The following is an 18437-nucleotide window of genomic DNA, read 5'->3' on the forward strand; positions in this document are numbered from 1 at the left end:
ATAAATTGAATAATGCATGTTCACTGTAGAAACTTTGGAAAACACAGATAACTTTTAAAAAAAATCATGCATAATGCCTTTACCTCTTTTTCTCATTTTCACATAGGTATGTTAGCAAGTAGTTAAGTGTTATGTTAATCACAGTTATGGATACTGTTTAGTAAGAAGTTATTTTCCTACAGTATATTGCAGATACTTTTCTTGGCTAATATGTATATTCACGTTTTCACTTCTGATTGTTGTAAGGTATTCAGTTGCATAGATGTGCTATAATTTCCCTGTTTCCTTATTTTTTAATTAAATCAATTCCATTTTTAATTATTAAAAATGTTATAATGAATGCTCCATGATTATGTCTAATAAATAGAAATTTATGCCAAAGGGTTAGTAAATCTTTAAGGTTAATCTTTGGATATTCTGTAGCTTCATCTGCACTAAGTATTATGTGTTTTCTTTTATCTTTGTCTTTTTTTGCCAGTTTGATACGTGAAATGGTATCTTATTTAAATCTGCATTTCTTTTGGTTACTAGTAGCTCAAACATGTTTTATGTGTTTGATTGTTTTGTTTCTTTTTTAATAAACTGCCCTGTTAATTTTTTTGCTAATTTTTCAATTAGGATGTTCATTTTTCTTTTAAAAAATTTTTTAAAATGTTTATTTTGATAGAGCGTGAACAGAGGAGGGGCAGAGAGAGAGGGAGACACAGACTCTGCAGCAGGCTCCAGGTTCTCAGCTGTCAGCATGGAGCCCGAGGCAGCGCTCAAACCCACAAACTGCAGGATCCTGACCTGAGCCAAAGTCGGATGCTTAACCGACAGAGCCACCCAGGCGCCCCATTCATTTTTTTTTTCCTCATACGTTTTCAAGAACACTTATATATTGCAAGGACATTAATCCTTTATTATACATATTAGAGATACTTTCCTACTTTGTTTTTTTAATTTTTTTTTTCAACGTTTATTTATTTTTGGGACAGAGAGAGACAGAGCATGAACGGGGGAGGGGCAGAGAGAGAGGGAGACACAGAATCGGAAACAGGCTCCAGGCCCTGAGCCATCAGCCCAGAGCCTGATGCAGGGCTCGAACTCCCGGACCGCGAGATCGTGACCTGGCTGAAGTCGGACGCTTAACCGACTGCGCCACCCAGGCGCCCCTAATTGTTTTTGATTCAAGGAAAATTCTGGTTTTTAAAAATAAATACAGCCATTTTTTTTTTACATTTAAAGATTACGTAGTCATCAATATTTTTTCAATTGCTTTTGTGTTTTTGTTGTTTTCTTAAAAAGAATTTCAAGTTTCCGCCTAAAGTTTACATCCAAATGTAGAAATAAGCTGTATGACGGCAGCAGTGTTGTCCGTCTTATTCCTTATTGCTGGCGGTGTTCATGGCATGTCATAGGCAGGTAATACATATTTGTTAAATAAATGACATCAGTCTTTAAAATTTATATCATTATAAAATAGGTAGTAGAAATGTAATTTCCTTAATCTGTTCAAAAAGTTGGGAATGCATTTTCTAAAATATATTTATAATGTGTTTTTTTTGTCCAGCACATTATTCCTTTCACCTACTGAATTCTTGATTATCTTTAGATCTCAGTGCAAGCATTGTTTCTGTAGGAAAGCCTTCTGTGGTAATCTGTTCACAAGGTCACATTCCAAGCTGTTAAGTTTTCCTAACACTATCTTTGGCACACCTCTAGTTTCATAGTTGTTTATGGAATTATTTAGATACTTATTTTCCCCATCAATACCAAACAAGCACAAACTTGACTTGTTTCTTCTCATCACTCTACCCCACTGCCTAGCACATATTATGTATTTAATAAGTTTTTAATTTTTTTGAGTAGGCAAATAAGTGAACAAACTGTCACAAAAATCACATAGCAAGTGTGTGCACATGCTTAATCCCCACCAAGACTGTCTTCTGTATTATTGGTCTTTCTGTTTGTCTTGTTGTCAATCCCATACAAATTTAAGAACATCCCTTTATTTTTTTAATAAAGTATTTTTTTAAATGTTCACTTATTTTGAGAGAGAGAGTGAGAGCAGGGGTGGGGCAGAGAGAGAGAGACAGAGAGAGGGAGAGAGAGAAACCTAAGCAGGCTCTGCACCATCAGCGCAAAGTCCAAAGTGGGGCTTGACCCTGTCAACCGAAGCATGAGATCATGACCTGAACTCAGCCATCCCTAATGACAAACCTTTATTTTATTTTATTTTATTTTATTTTATTTTATTTTATTTTATTTTATTTTATTTTATTTTATTTTATTTTTTTTTATTTTTTATTTTATTTTTTATTTTATTTTTTATTTTATTTTTTATTTTATTTTTTATTTTATTTTTTATTTTATTTTTTAATTTTATTATTTTATTTTATTATTTTATTTTATTTATTATTTTTTTAATGTTTACTTTTGAGAGAGAGACAGAGTGCAAGTAGGGGAGGGACAGAGAGAGAGAGAGAGGGGGAGACACAGAATCCAAAGCAGGCTCCAGGCTCTGAGCTGTCGGCACAGAGCCTGATACTGGGCTCAAACTCAGAATGGCGAGATTATGACCTAGGCTGAAGTCAGAGGCTTAACCAACTGAGTCACCTAGGCGCCCCACCCTAATAACAAACCTTTAAAAAACATTTTAGTGTCTCTTAGATTACTTCCCACATACTTGCTTACAATAATTTGTCTTGGTTTTAAAATCTTCCTGATCACCCTCACACGTTTATTCTCCCAGTTGAATTTTATAATCGTTTCTCAAGTGAAAAAATGTGTGTGTGTGTGTGTGTGTGTGTGTGTGTGTGTGTGTGTGTGTGTGTGTGTGTGCGCGTGTGCGCGCGCGCTGGTTTGGGGGAAAGGAATTGTTTTAACTTTATAAATTGAGAGATTGTGTGTTTATAATATGCAAGCTTCTTATTCAGCACTTGGGTTATGCAGCTTTTATTTGCTTGAATACTTTTATTTTCCTCAGTTAATTTTTAAATTTTATTATTATAGAGCCTGAACATTTCATGCTAGGATTTTTCTTGGATGTTTTCACGCAGGAAAGAGTTACCTCAGCAGGCTTGGGTTTGCTGTCGTTTTAAGGGTCTCCTTACCTGGCTGTCCCTTGGCTGCCACCTGAGAACTTAGGTTTTGAAATGTGCCCTGTGGTGCCAAGTGGTAAGGTTATCTGGTATGCCAAGGGTACTGAATTTCACTGTGCTAGCCTACCTACATTCTTTTTTTGTTTTTTTTGTTGTTTTTTTTTTTCACCATGTGATTTATGATGAACATCTCCTTTCCTTCTGGGGGTTTTTAATGATTGTGGCTGATCATGATGGCAGAGTGTGTGACCAGCCTCTGAAAAAATCCTTGAACTTTGAGTCTCAAGGAATTCTGCTGTGTGGAAACACAACCCACATGTCCCTGCATTTCACTGCTAGGGAACGTTGGAAGCTTAGAGATGCATTTTTCCAGATACCACTGATGTGTCTTTTCTGCTTCTTAGTTTCATTAGTTTGCATTTCTTCTTGTGGTGTTTCCCAGTTGTCCCAACAATGTCCTCTCCAAATGATAATTCTGTGTGCGGTTTTTTTTTTTTTTTTTTTTTTACAATATCCCTCCAAATTTATTTTTGTCATATTACATTGATCAGATCTTAGAGAGCAATGTTGAGTAATATAATTGACATCAGCAAACTTTGCTTAACTTCAATAGGATAGTGATAGTGTTTAAAATTAAATACATTTTTTTATTGTCTTTAGCTTGATATGCTTTATTATGTTATAAGGAAGTATCCCTCAGCATCTAATTTATTTAGAATTTCATCAGAAGTACATGGTACATTTTATTAAATGTCTTTTTTTGGCATCTGTTGAGATGATCCCGGGCATTTTTTGGTTCTTCTATTCATGAGATAAATTATTGTATTTTAAAATGTTATTTAAAAAGAGGTGTGGTGTAAGTACATATCTTGAAGATAATGCTCAGTTTCCCATTTTAAATGTTAAGCTCATCCAAAAACATTCTTACAGAAACACTTGGAAAAATGTTTGACCAAAAATCTGTGTATCCAATGGCCAGTCAAGCTGACACATAAAATTAACCATGTTGGTGTCACAGATGCTATAGTAAACCTGACCGATCCACCATTCTGTGAACACCTGATACTCATTTCTGAACTTTCAATCTTGTTTTTCCCCCAAACTTGGGCCACTTTCCCCTTTTCATCTACCAAGCACTGCTTATTCTTCTGACTTGCTCCAGTGTAGCCACTAATTGATCTCCTTTTTATTTCCTTTGTCTTTAGTTATATATTTTGGGTATTTCATGGATGTGTGTTTTTGTTTCTTTAACTCAGTGGATGGTTTTCTAGGGATAGTAAGTATGCTTTTTATTTTAGCTCTTTCCTCTTTAAGTGGTAAATATTGAATATATAGATAGTAGCCTTTATTTATTCAACAACAATATGTATTTAATGTGAGACACTGAAGTAGGCCCTGGCAATATAAACATGAGTAACACAGAAATAATTTTCTGGTAGTAGGAAACACATAATAAGTGGTTACAATACAATGTAGTACTATAGTAGAGGGGTGGAAAAGTACTTGGAACCCAGATGAAATGATCATCTTTTTTTTTTTTTTTTTTTGAGAGAGAAAGAGAATGTGTGAGTGGGGGAGATGGACAGAGAGAGAGACAGAATCCTAAGCAGGCTCCATGCTCAGTGGGAAGCCTGATGTGGGCCTCGATCCCATGGCCCTGGGATCGTGACCTGAGCGGAAATCAAGAATCAGACGCTCAACCGACTGAGCCACCCAGGCGCCCTGATAATCATTATCTTTATCAGGTGGACTCACAGAAGATTTTATCAAAGGAGTCACATTTTTATCTAGTCAAAAATGAGTAACTAGGTAGGTTCACAGCTGCAGGTTGAGGGAAACATTTTAGGCAGAATGAATGGAATACAAAAGTGCAGAATTATGGATGAGAAGAATATGTTTAAGAAATGTGAGAAGGTCTGTGTAACTTAGTATAAGGCTTATGAGTGGGCAAAAAGAGGCATACAAGAGGCATGCTAGAACATAAAACACTTTGTATGCCATTTGTCTCCATAGGCCATAGTAACCAGCAGAAGTCTTCAAGGGAAGGAGTGATATATTATTTTTTTAATGTTTATTTTTTGAGAGAGAGAAAGAGAGGAAGCAGGCTCTGCACTGACAACAGAGAGCTCCATGCGGGGCTCTAACTCATGAACCGTGAGATCATGACCTGAGCCAAAGTTAGATGCTTAACTGACTGAATTACCCAGGTGTTCCCATATTTTTAATTTTTGAAGGTTAATTCTGGGAATAGTATGGATCGTGGCCTTAAGTAGGAAGAGAAAGTAGGAGATGGAATAATTAAGAAGATCATTTTAACAATTTAGTTGAGAGATATTGTGGGCTTGAATTAGGTAGTGAGGAGAAAATGGAACCTGAATTTTTGAGTAGGTATGTTTAAGGTCAGAAATCAGAAATTGGTTATGGTTTGGGGGGAGGAGAAATTGGAGCAGAGGAGGGGTTAAAGGAAAATGAATATGTAGAAGGTATGAGGGAAAGGGAAAACTCATTGCAACTTTGAAGATTCCAGGCTAGAAGATAGAGTGAATGTTGATGGATTAAAATCATAATTTGGTCAGAATCTGATATGTTAGGAAAGTTGTGGAGTTGAGTGTTGTATGTGTTGCATTTGAGATGCCTGAGGAGCCACTAGAAATTCAGATTCAGAGAATGGAGAAGAGACCCAAGCTAAGGGGAGGCACATGGTCCTCAATATAGCATGAAGCCAGGTGAGAAGAGGCGATGATCTAGGGAGAGCATGTCAAGTTAAAAGGTGGCCTGAGAGCATTGTATACCTGACCTTGTACATATTTGATTGACTGATTAATTGTATTAATAATGGGCCATGTATGAAGCAAAAGAAATGGGGACATTTCACTGAGAAATCTACAAGATTCTGTGCAGGTTCTCATAAGTAAACTGTCATGTATCAAAACAGGTTACTTAAATGGAGTCCATCCTCTATGTAGAGCTGCATGACTGAACAAGTAAGCTAAGCAATATTTGATCCTCAGTTCTCATCTGTAGATAACACAACCTGTATGGTCTTTCTGTGTTCACTCTTGCTTCACTACAAGGAATGCTCTTTATAGTAGCCACAGAGGTTTTTTTTTAATTTTTATTATTTTTTTGTCAACTAAAGGTGGTATTAATCTCTGTATAAGATCTCACCTCTTTCCTTGGCCCCTGCCAACCTCTCTTACTCATCTCTTATATCTGCCCTCTTAACTCATTGGGCCCTGGTGGAGGGATCCTTCTTTTCCTCTGGCCTTAGGTCCTGTGTACCTGATGAGTACTTAATCAATATGAAATGAATGAATGACTCTGCCTTCTAGGTTTCTTGTGAGAAGTAAATGTAAAAAAATTGTGTGAAGAGCCTGTTAATGTGCCTGGTTTGCAATAAATTCCACTTTGGATCATTTTTTTTCTTTTGTTATCCACCTATAGTTCTGATGTTTGTCTGTATTTTTCTATTCCAGTATACCTTTCCAACTCTTCCCATCCAGCCAACTTACTGTCTTTGGTTTTTGCAGCCGCAGTGTCCATGTGTCCATGTGTGTTGACATCTCTCTTCAGTTGACACTTGATATGATTTCATCCAATACCCTGGACTTTTTCATACATGTCCTCTCCTGGGCAACCCCATTTCTTATTGTACTTGAATAGTTGTATATAGATGCCTGGTCTGAAGGACACTGAGCATATAATGGCCTTCCTGCATGAAATTCTCAGAACGGAAATCCTCTGGGGACTGGTCCCAAGACTACCAAGAGATTCTTAGAACTCATAAAGCACTGTCTTGATCACATCATTATTTTGTGAATCTGGAATCAACAGTTCATAAATGGTAGCCAATACTTATTGAACACTAACTCTGGGCCAGAGTCCTATGTACTTTACATACATCACCCCACTTTGTGAATTTGGTTTTATTAGTATTTCTGTGTTACACATACTAACTCGCCTAAGGTCATGCGTTTAGTGACTTGAAAGTCAGGACTTCAGCCCAGGTGGTCTAATTTCAGATTCCTGCACTGAACTATGCTTTTGTATTCTATAGTGCCCCAGTAACAGTTTCGGGGTCATAGAGTTAACGTCTCTTCTTGAGTGTTTGATTTTAAATTTAAAATAATATGCAGTTACAGGGTTTTTTTTTAATTTGAATTCCAACGTTTCTTTCCTGCCATGTACCCTACCATTTCAAGTCTCATTTCACTTATGGCGACTACTGTTAACAACATTTTTAGAATTTTTTTTTCTGTATTGTAAGACTTTTCTTCTTAACCTCTTAGTGTGATTCTCCTCTGAGCTTATGTCTTCTGAAAAGTCAGCTTTTCATGGTTAGTTGGTGAAATTAACTGATGGTTGAAAGACTGTCTATCACTTGAGTTGACCCTTAGAGAAAGATGTTGCACCTCTGTCCCAGGCAAGCTTCTAAAATTAATTAAATTCTTACTTGATTGGAACCCACTTAGTTTCCGAAGGAGACCTATGACAACTCCAGCCTGATGAATTCTTCCAGTTCCCAGGACTGAAGCTGTTACTTGACAATCCACGTATGACTGTATCACCTTGATGTTCAGAAAAAAATGAACAACAGGCCATCTTGGCTAAGGAAATGGGGTTTGATGCTCTTTCCAGTGCCAGAATCAAATGTTTTCTGAACAATGTAAAGAGATTTGTTTCTCGGCCCTTATCTTTTCTCTACTTGTCTATTCATGAAGAACTATAATTTTTAATCAGGAGACCAAAAATACCGCTATGGAAGTCGCCATGCTTTTCAGCACGCAGCAGAACATTTTCCTAAAAAGTGAGGTCACCAGAAGCATGGAGCAGAGAAATCCCAGATGGCACTAATATTTGATTTCATTTTTAGCACGCTCATATTCAGCAGATGGATTGGAAAGCTGACCTCTCTGACACTTCTGCATCACTGCTTGCTACTCCAATTGCCTTTGCGAATGTTTTTTCATAAGGCTTCTCCTGGTACCTCGGAGATTGATGCCTGGTCTCCCGCCTGTGTTATGCTTCATTACACCAAGCCTCTGTGTGGTGGAGAGTTGCTGTATTCTATAAAAGGGGAAATCCTAGCTCATCAGTATCTCAAACTTTTCCTACACTCTCTCAAATTGCTTGTAACATCTTGGAGAGCACAGTCTTAGCTTTCCGGTGTACCTCTGATTTGTATCTGCTTTTTAACTTGTCCATTTCTAATTTTTCTGTTTTCTTCTGTGACATAAATTATGAATAATATAAAAAACTCCTCTAGGAGTGACCAAGTTTGACTTTTTCCAACAGTCTAATTATATTAAGGTGAATATTGTTGAATTCCTCCTTGTACTTTTGCTTTGGGGCAGAAAGAACAGACCTAGGCTGGAGTGTCCGACTCTGCTGTTTCCTTTATTTTAGTGTTAGCCTCAGTTTCCTTGTTTGTAAATTAGTGATGTTATGAGTGCTGAGTAGTTAGGGTTGGTGTAATGAACATCGTGTGGTTGTCACAGTGTTGGCACAGAGTCACTTTTGTTATTTTTTTATGTTACCTCAGTTATGGTAGTTTGTGGTATGCTTAATGTATTTTTTGCATATGCACAAAATAGAAGTAAAATATAAAACATAATAATTTTGTTTATTTTTTATTTGGATTGCATGGGAAGTGAATTGTTAAGGAGGAAGTTTTTAAACATCGGACTCATGTTTTGTTTCAAGAAGTTTTATAAAACTACTCTACTCACTTTTCTAGATCATTACACCATCCACTTACCTAGAGATGGCCTCTGTGGGAATGAGGCACCCTTTTCTCTTTCCTCCTGCCCCCTCCATCTAGTTTATATTTCAGTGACATGGCTAGCGAATCTGTCATGCAGCATGAACATCCAGCATGTTTTTTTGTGTTTTTCCTCGCAGGATGACCCGTGTGGCCATTCTGTAAAGTTCAGTTCTGAGGAGGAGTAGTTTGCTTAAATCCTTACGTGTTGCTGCTTCGCACACAACCAGATTTTAGTGCATATTTTAATGCAAAGCCTACTTTTGGCTTAGAAAACATTGCATATTTAATAGCTTTTTTGCTTGAATCAGATCTCCACCCAACGTAATGCTGATGAATCTCGGTTTTAGATGACTGCTATTTTGTTGTGAAACTTTCTTGAAGAAGTTCCTTCTTTTCCTTTTTATAGATCGAACATAAGGCCAGACTACGCAGACTCCAATTTCCATGAGTTCAAGATGCACACCTTCAGTCGGGTTACATCCTGCAAAGTCTGCCAGATGCTCCTGAGGTAGGCTTGCCCAGTCCTGTTTCTCAGTTTAAAGGAGCTGGTATAATTGCTCAGTGTCTCTGACTTTTCTAATGTACCAGCCAAAATGTTCTCAAGTGGGGAAATTGCCTTAACAGTTTCGAGTCAATAGATCTTTCCTCAGCGTTGAACCTAGGAACTCCCTTCCAAGCCCCAGGAGGCCCCATCCCTCGGCTGAGAAGACTTCACAGAGTATCATGTTCCCTCAGTTTCTTTCTCGTGCTTGTGCTTTCCTGTAGGCAGAACTTAGCACCTTTTAACATATCACCCTCTAATTTTATCTTTCAGAGGAACATTTTATCAAGGCTATTTATGTTTTAAATGTGGCGCGAGAGCACACAAAGAATGTTTGGGAAGAGTAGACAATTGTGGCAGAGTTAATTCTGCTGGTAAGTCATGTTTATTGTTGTCATTCTGTTCTTAATTAGGACATAAACCTTGATAAACATAATTAAGGCCTAATTTACTCTTAATATGTGTTTATTGTGACATACCTGCTTTTGAAACTATCATTTATACAGACAATTAGAAAAAATTGCTTGAAATTCCTGTGACTTCTATACATACCTGGGGGGCAGAGGACTGCAAGGGGGCCTTGGCAGGTTTCGTGTCACCCATTTCATTCAGCCCAGCCCCTGAATCTCAGTACTGCTGTACAGATAAAGCCAAAGCACACAAGTAGAATAAAAAAAACAAAAAATTATTTTTCATTTCTGTCTTTAGTCCTTAAATTTCTCCCTTGTTCTCTTAAATATTCAGCTCAGAAATGCTAATGATGCCAGAAGTAAACATCATACACACTAATTCATGAATTAATGAATTGAATACATTGTCATTTTGCAGCATTCAACAAAGAGCATATATCCTTTGGATTTCATGTAAATATTTTCCCCTTGGTTTTTAAAAATAATGCTCCATGATTCTTACATGAGCCAGTTGCTAAGGCTGTTGGCAATTATGCATTCAATAGCCTTTTGCCTCTCCCTGCTCCTCTTGGGCTCTCTTCCTTCTCTTTCTTTTCTGGCCTCTTTATTCTTTCTCTTTCTTCTTCTTTCTCTTTGTCCTTTTCCCCTGAGTTTCTCTTGTGTTTTATCAATAAGACCTTTCAAAATCAGTAAAACTTTTTGAACAGAAGAAAGGGATCTTTAACAGCTTGAGTTCAAAAGGTAGCCATGTCAACCTTTGATTTTCCCAAAGGAAAAGGTGGACATTGAATTATTTTGGATAATGTGAAGAAGAGTGAAACAGAGAATAATAGCTCATTTCAGAGCTGAGTTCAAAAAATGGGCAGTTGTAGAAAAGGTGTGAATTCCATTAGAGACTAAGATCACAGCACATTCTTCTCACTTTGCTCCTTCGGTGGATGGTTTTTAAGGTTCCCGTGAGCCATGAGCTCTCTGTGCTAGGCATGGCAGCCGCGAGAAGGATCCCAAAGTTAGGTGAGCACCTGCATTGTGTCTGTCTTGTTAGGGCCCTCTGCTGGGTCCTTCCTGCACGTACCTGTTCAATCCTCAGAACAGCTCCTCCCATTTTCTGATGGGGATCAGAGTGTTCATGCAATGTGCTCAAAGTCTGCTAAGACAAAGAGACAAGATTAGTACCCACTAATTTTTCTGAAGGTCAGAAACAGTTTACAGAGTTGTAAAATATAACAGAAGTGTTATATATTATTATTGTTATTCTTTAATTGACCATCTGATACAACTTAACACTTAAATTTTGTTGTTCTGTCCTTATTTGTCCCCTCCTTTAATCTCTTTGAGGACAGTTAACATATTATGTGTGCATGGTAGGCTAATGTGTTTTTGTAAACCCCCCAGCCCTGTCTTGGGAGTTTCAGTCTGTGAGGAATATAAAATGATCTCATAGTTGGCATGGTTCTTGCATTCTACTGGAAGAGTATAGGGCAGTAGTTGAGAGTCAAGCAGAAATGGTTGAAAATCTCGCTCTGCCTTTTGTTACCTACATGAGCTTGGGAATTTTACGTAAGCATTCTGAGATTTTGTTTATTCTTCTGTAAAATGGAAATTAGAGGATTCTCGTGAAGATCAAATGGAATAATGTTGATGTTACTAACACAGTGCTGGGCACAATAAAAGCTCAGTGTTTGATCCATGGTGCTGTGATGAGAAGTCAGGTTTTTGTTTGTTTGTTTGTTTGTTTGTTTGTTTTGAAAGGGATGGCCTTAATCTGTGTTTTTGCTGCTGTTTTTATGATGTGAAGAAAATGTGGATAGAAGAAATAGCGAGCACCAAACTTTGAAGTGATATAAATAAGTGATGCTAAAGGACTTCAAATTTTCAACTTTTACTAAAAAAAAAAAAAAAAAAAAGTCAATAGGAAATAGTTGGGAACTCCTGGTCAGGCAGATACAAGAGTGGTGCATTCCCCGTTTGTTCCTCTGTCACAGTTGCAGCATCCTCTGCCCTTCACTGAGTAGCTCTGGACCGGGAGACTGTGTGTGATAGCAGTAAGCCCATGAGCTCTGGAGTCTTGGTCTGGTTTGAATCCCACTCCAGAGCTTACCACCTGGGTGACTTACTTAACCTTCGTAAGTCTTTGTTTCTTCCCTCCTAAGGTAGGGATAATTACACTTAGCCTTTAAAAGCCTTTTTTGGGGGCGCCTGGGTGGCTCAGTCAGTTAAGCGTCTGACTTCGGCTCAGGTCATGATCTTGTGGTCCGTGAGTTCGAGCCCCACGTCAGGCTCTGTGTTGACAGCTCAGACCCTGGAGCCTGTTTCAGATTCTGTGTCTCCCTCCTTCTCTGACCCTCCCCCATTCATGCTCTGTCTCTCTCTGTCTCAAAAATAAATAAACATTAAAAAAAATAATAAATCTTTTTTTAATAAATACAAAGTCCCAGGTACTGTTTTATCACTGCTGTCAACTCATTTAGACCTATACAGATCCTTTAGAGTTGGCATTGCTGCTGTTCTTACATAGGAGAAACTAAGGCATAGAGAAATAAGTATCTTGCCTTAGTTGCTTAACCAATAGAGTGAAGAAAGTCCAGGCAGTCCAGCTCCTGAGTTTGTTCTTTACCCCTGAGTTATGCTCCCAGTCATGTGAATTAGTGGTGAAGATATATGCCAAATGTGATAGATGCACAGTGCCTAACCCTTGTAAACCACCAGAGTAAAATCATGTGCTTGGTTTTTGTCTAAGAGAGATTTTCCAATTTTTTAATTTTTTTTTTTAGCAAAAACACTTCTGAATTTAGTTAAATTAGTAACTACCAAATATGTTTAGGTTTCAGTGCTTTGAAGTGCTGTGAGAAATTCAGGCGTCCCCAGGACCATGCCTGCCCTTTCCCCATGGGTTGTCTCAGAGCTGGAAGATTTAGACACCTTCAGTTCCAGGATCTCTTATTTTAAGATGAGGAAACTGAGTCATAAAAGTATGAAAACAAGGTAACTAAGAATAAGGCTGTTCATGCCCTGCAGATTATAGATAATGGTTATTTACACCCATATCATTGATTAAAGGTAGCATCATCCTCTAAACTCTTTTATAGAATTCATCGTACTCAAAAGCAGGAAAAAAATTTTAAGCCTCTGTCTGAATTTACTTCCTGGAGTTTTAAACATTATTCTCTTGCGCTCTTGGTTTTCTGCCTTGCATTCAAAGTTGTCCTGAATTTTCCTGTTTTATGCAACTGTGTCTTATTCTCTCTTTCTATCCTTTCCTGCTCAAGATTTCTAAGAGACTGATGGCACTGAATGCTCCTAGTCTGTTAATTAGTGGTGTGAGGTATTAAGAACCTGCCCAGGAGGCTACCCTGTTTTGCCTCTAGATTAGCATTCGTGGGTAGCCCTATGACTAAAGGGCCATGCTTATCCTGAGTGAAGAGGAATCTGATACAGCTGTCAGCAGTCCTCCCCCTCACTCCCAAAGAGACACCCTCTAAAAGTTGGAAGTTATGACATCCTGTTGTCGAACCCACCCCTTCCTGCACTGTAGTAGGTAGTAACTGCACATAGAGTGTGAGTTTGAGCTTGGTGAGTGTGGTAAAATAGGTAGAATTTTGAGGACATGGGCAAGCTAGAATGTATGGGTGTTTCCCAGCTAGCAGAGAATCAACATTGGCTTAGGTTTTGCACAGAGTACACTAGTTCAAAAGTATAGTTTTCGATGATGGGTATGACATTGGGGGAAATGTGGATGTAGGGGAGGAGGGCAGGAGGGAGAACAAGATGTATCAAGGGCTGGAGAGCTAGTTTACTTGGATGGGGCTTTTTCTGGAGAAGAGCATTTCAGGAGAACTTGACTTGGGGGAGTAGGATCAGCTAAATTTAAACAGCTAAATTTAAAGCAAGTCAATGGTATTGATTTAGAGCAAACGCAAATGCTTAGATAATCCAGGTTCCCACATAAAATTTTATCTTAGGTGATTTGAGATTGACCTCAACTTTACAGAGCTTTATAACTCTATTGCTTAATGTAGTCTAACTATATTCTTAGGAGACAAAGAGAGTCTGATAGGCTCAGTATGAGTCAGGAGGCTACTTGTAGCTCAGAAAGCTGTGCCCAGTAGGAATAGTTAGATTATAAACATTGGGTAGTTGGGGTAGAAGGCAGTTCCAGAAAGTGGATCATGCCATTTTCTCTCAACGTTGGTCCAGGTGGAGAAGGGGGACTAGTTGTACAAAACGACACGGTAGCCCAGGAGTTGATGAAGGTTAGAGAATCTTCCGTTCTACTTGTAATTGCCAAATACACTGGTCATCACAATCTAGGCCTTACCTAACTTGAGTTTTTCCTATTATTCAGTACTCTTAACCATTCCCCTTGACACTTTCCTTCATATCCTACCACATCCCCCATGCTGTCCTTTAGCTATCTGATTAATTTCCCTGGCATTAGCTATAACCTACACCCAGGTAGATAAGTCACTAGTTCCACATAAGGCTTTTCTCCTGAACTTTGGATTCAAAATTTCTATCTTCTTCTCCCATCTCCTTTCCCAGGTGTCCTGCAGTGACCTCAAATTTCACATGTCTGAAACCAGCCTCATTAGTCATTAACAGAGGCTTCCTCTGCCTACTCCTTGTCTTAGTTAAAGGTCCAGCATCCATGCACTCACCTGAACCTGGATGTGAACCTTGATGTGCCCACCTCTCTCATCTTCATTTACTCACCTATTGTTCTTAGCTCTCCTCCTAAGGCTCTCTAGAACCCACTGATAGGGTATTGCTATAGATTAAAAAAAAAAAATCTCAGTGTCATTTGTTTGGACAACTGCAAAAGTCTCCTAACTCCTTGCTGTCAATCATACTCCTTCTATATGATTTCCAACATGATCTTCATTAAAATCAATTCTGATTGTAAGATTCTACTCCTCCCTATACCTTCCATTCCTTACAGAGTAGTGTCCAAACTTCAGTTAGACTGGAGCTGCTCACTGATAAGAACCATATTAAAGTGATGCCCTTACCTTTAGAAAGCCATGGTAGGTGGATGAGTGAGTGGACAGTGACAAGTATGAGTGACAAGTGATGAGTGGCTGACAAACAGATGGACAGTGTAATGAGTAGAAGTATAGCACTAGGGTTTCTGGGCTCTGAGGATCACTATAGTGTTGGAACCAGAAACAGGAGGCTGTGGGAGATTGGACAGGTTTTGATTCTGCCCTTGTAAAGACTGGAGCCCAACTCGATGAAGGATAAGTGAAATGAAAACCTTCTCTGAATCCCTGGCTGGTACTTTAAGAATTGAAGATAGACTTGGTAGGACCTTTGCATTCCTTTCTAGTATTTATGCAAGGAAAGGCTCATGCTCTGTGCATCAATCATCAGGTCTTTGACAGGGGAGCCTAGGTTAGGTTAATAAGTAGCGAGGAACAGAACCATATCACAGAACACCTGATGACAATAATATCTCAATTTCTAGGGAAGTATACTCCCTGATCCAGTCAATCCCATTTTCAGAATTCTTGCTGGGGTTTTACTATTTCCTCTCCTTGAAATGCGCTCCCTTTTCTCCCAACAGTTCCAAGATCTATTCTTCCCTTACTTCCTCTACAAGCCCTTTGCCAGTCATTTAACCTCACCTTAGCCACCCAACAGTAGTGTGAATTAAATTGTTCTCTAATTAGTTTGTATGTAGGTTTTATGTATTTGCTGTTAAGCAACTAAAACACTCCTAAAATACTTCAAATCCTATTGGGTTTACTACATAAACATTGATTTTTCACACATGCACTCTTGGCTGTGAGTTCCAAAGCCCTCCAAGGTAGCTCCCTTCTAAGAAATGGCTTGGGGATCCGAGCTGGTTCCATCTTGGGACTTTGCAAATTCAACACATGGCTTCCCAGTAGCTGTTGTTAAAACCTCATAAACTGAAATGAATAACACTTTTTTTTTTCCTTTTAATCACACTGTATTGGTTAAAAACAGTTACATAGCCTCAACTTAATTACATGGGGAGGTAGACAATTTAGTGGAATACATGGACGGTTTGGGCACTTTTCATTTCCTCTAGTAGAGTATGTGTTCATTCCTGTAGGGAACGTATTTCTCATCTTTTGTATTCATCCCTTAGTACCAAGTCCAAAGTCAGGATGCTTAACCTCAAGTTGTTATTCCCTTTTCCCCAAATAGGGATATCTCTGCTCCAATACAATCTTTAATAGTGTTGGATGTAGCTAGACACTAACCAATCAGCATGTGAAATAGCTCTTAGGCATTTCTTTTTGTGGAACTTAAGCCTTATTTGGATGTTGTCTTCCCTGAATTTAGAAACCTTTTATGTTTCTTGCTCTGTCACCCTTAAATTTACCTAGTTTTCATTCATCTTTGAAATAATTACTTGGCAAAAATGCAGTGCATTTCTGAATGAAGTAAGTCATTTATATTAATATTGAACTATGACAGATTATTAACTCAAGTGCATTTGAAATATTTTAAAAAGGTGTTTTTAGTTTTCTGTTTTGTATTTATAAGACAAACTGTGCAACTTAGAAATAAATTTGAAGGCTGGGTGATTAGTTTATGTCTTAACATTTGAGAATTTGCATGGATATGAAGAGCAGGCAATTTCCCTCTCTCATTTTCACTGAACTTGAGTTGATGCCTTCACATTCACCATGGCAACCTCAATGATCAACACGTACATGGCCTCTGAAGTGTGCTGCCAGAACTTTCCAACCTTAATAATGAATAGGTATGGACTCCATTACATGAGACTCTCTCAACAAGTCGCTGCAGAGCTGATGCAATTCTAGAATGGCATTTCTTTCTCACAGCACACCACCAAGAGGGTCTAATCCAAACTGCGACCTTTTGGGAGCACTTGTGTTTTTCCCCTGCTAAACCCTTCTTACTCTGACTTTGATCAATATAGCTTGCTTTGCAGCCTCTCAGTTTAAACAAAGAAAGTCGCACTGGAAGGCAAATATTGCTGGAGCAGAAACTTTGGTTTAATGCATCTTTTCCTTTAGTGGGAATGCAAGCCTCAGCTGCTCTAATATTTAACCAAAGCAGGTCCCCATTTGCTTCTCTGTTTAATCGTTCTTTTATCTAGGCCAGCTCCTGCTCCTGCTGCTGCTATAGCCATTCCTAATTGGAAGGAAGTTGCCTTGGTATCCTAATGGTTTAAACCTGCAGGATTGTTACCTAGAACCTCCACCCCAAAAGGCATCTGAAATGCCTTTTTTATTAATAATAGTGCAGTATTTTATCATAAGAGGTAAGCTCTTAGAACATAGTTTTATTTCAGCCTTGTGCCACTAGGCATTTTATCAGATTGCTTTTACATGAACTGAAACTTGGTCATTGATTTCATTACCAAAAAATGACTTTGGTTCTACTTCATATGACTTAAATTAGCCATAAATTAGCCTTCTTTTTTTAATTTACCAAGAAAATTTTATTCTCATGGTTGGTTATTATTCCTTCCACTTAACTATTTGGGTGAGTTTAGTGATATACTAATGATTATTAAAGTAAACTGGAAAATATCATGTGGTCTGTTAGAGCTCTTGAAAAGACTTGAAATCAAAATCTCTTTCCAAGTATTTAAACTTTTTTCTTCCTAATATTGCTATAGATCTGAGTGGTGAACTTAACATTTGTTTAACTTCAAAATTTTATCAGTTCAACTGTCTTTTAGTTTTAATGTTTGACAAAAATAGCATGTTAGCCATGATGACAAGGCGCCTTCAAAAGCTATTCTGGTTATTACTTTTCTGTGGCCTCTTTTGAGACCAACCGTCTTACTGGACATTGATTTGTTTAGTCTTAACAAATAGAACTTCAGATAAGAGAGCAAATTGTGTAATATTGTATGCTTTGAGAGCCACTTGTATTGGAAAAACAAATATAATAGGACTGAATTTTTTGTTTAAACAAATGAATTGTATTAAGTGAATCTAAAGCCTCAGTGGAAAACAATTCTTTTACACAAATATGCACATTGAATCCTGTGCTAGCATTGAAGATGGAGTTCTGCAAAGCCTCCAAGCACCTCAGTAACACCCCTTCTCTGAATTACATTAAACCAGTCGGGACTTGATGAAAGAATGCAAGGTATAAACCCCTTGAGGGCCTGTGAGTCACCATCTAGAAAGGCTCTTGAAAGGGTAAGAACATTTTATAGTTTGATCAATAGCAGTCTGAGAATAGGCTGCGGGGTAAAGACAAGTTGAGGATTAAAAACTTTGGGAAACTTGAAGAATTGAATTACTCTCCTAAGGAAGTTCCCAGGAGAAAAAAGAGAGGACAGAAAGAAAGACTTTTTCATCAGATCTCAAGCAGCAACCTTTCTGTTTGGTTAGAATTCAGCTAAAATAGATTTGATGGTCATCAGCCCTTATTATCTTGATCTTGATCTTGATGCAGAACTGTGACACACAAAGTGTTTTTTAGGGACCCAAGTACCTGCCATAGTAGTTTTGGGTACATATCAAGAGGAGATTGAAGATGGTGTTGGAGACTTCAAAATTAAAGCAACCTTTTCATAGAATATTTCATTGAAAGAGGCCCTTATTCTATTTTTTTAGCCAGAATGAGCCTTTACTTTGAAAATATATAAAGCAATTTTGGCAGTTGGGTCTTCCTCTCTCATC

General features: G+C 38.1%; 1 protein-coding gene across 1 annotated transcript in view; it reads left to right on the forward strand.

Annotated features, from left to right (window-relative positions):
• VAV3 (vav guanine nucleotide exchange factor 3) overlaps positions 1-18437 on the forward strand; it is a 358745-nt gene that overhangs the window by 224448 nt on the left and 115860 nt on the right. Inside the window, exons 16-17 of the mRNA XM_047085931.1 lie at positions 9254-9355; positions 9662-9762. Coding sequence (XP_046941887.1) covers positions 9254-9355; positions 9662-9762 — 203 coding nt within the window. The remainder of the gene's footprint in view (positions 1-9253; positions 9356-9661; positions 9763-18437) is intronic.

Source organism: Lynx rufus, unplaced genomic scaffold (assembly GCF_022079265.1).
Source record: "Lynx rufus isolate CCGP_SWC_20201006 ecotype Redwood Valley unplaced genomic scaffold, mLynRuf1.p SCAF_2, whole genome shotgun sequence".
NCBI classification, from domain to species: Eukaryota; Metazoa; Chordata; class Mammalia; order Carnivora; family Felidae; genus Lynx; species Lynx rufus.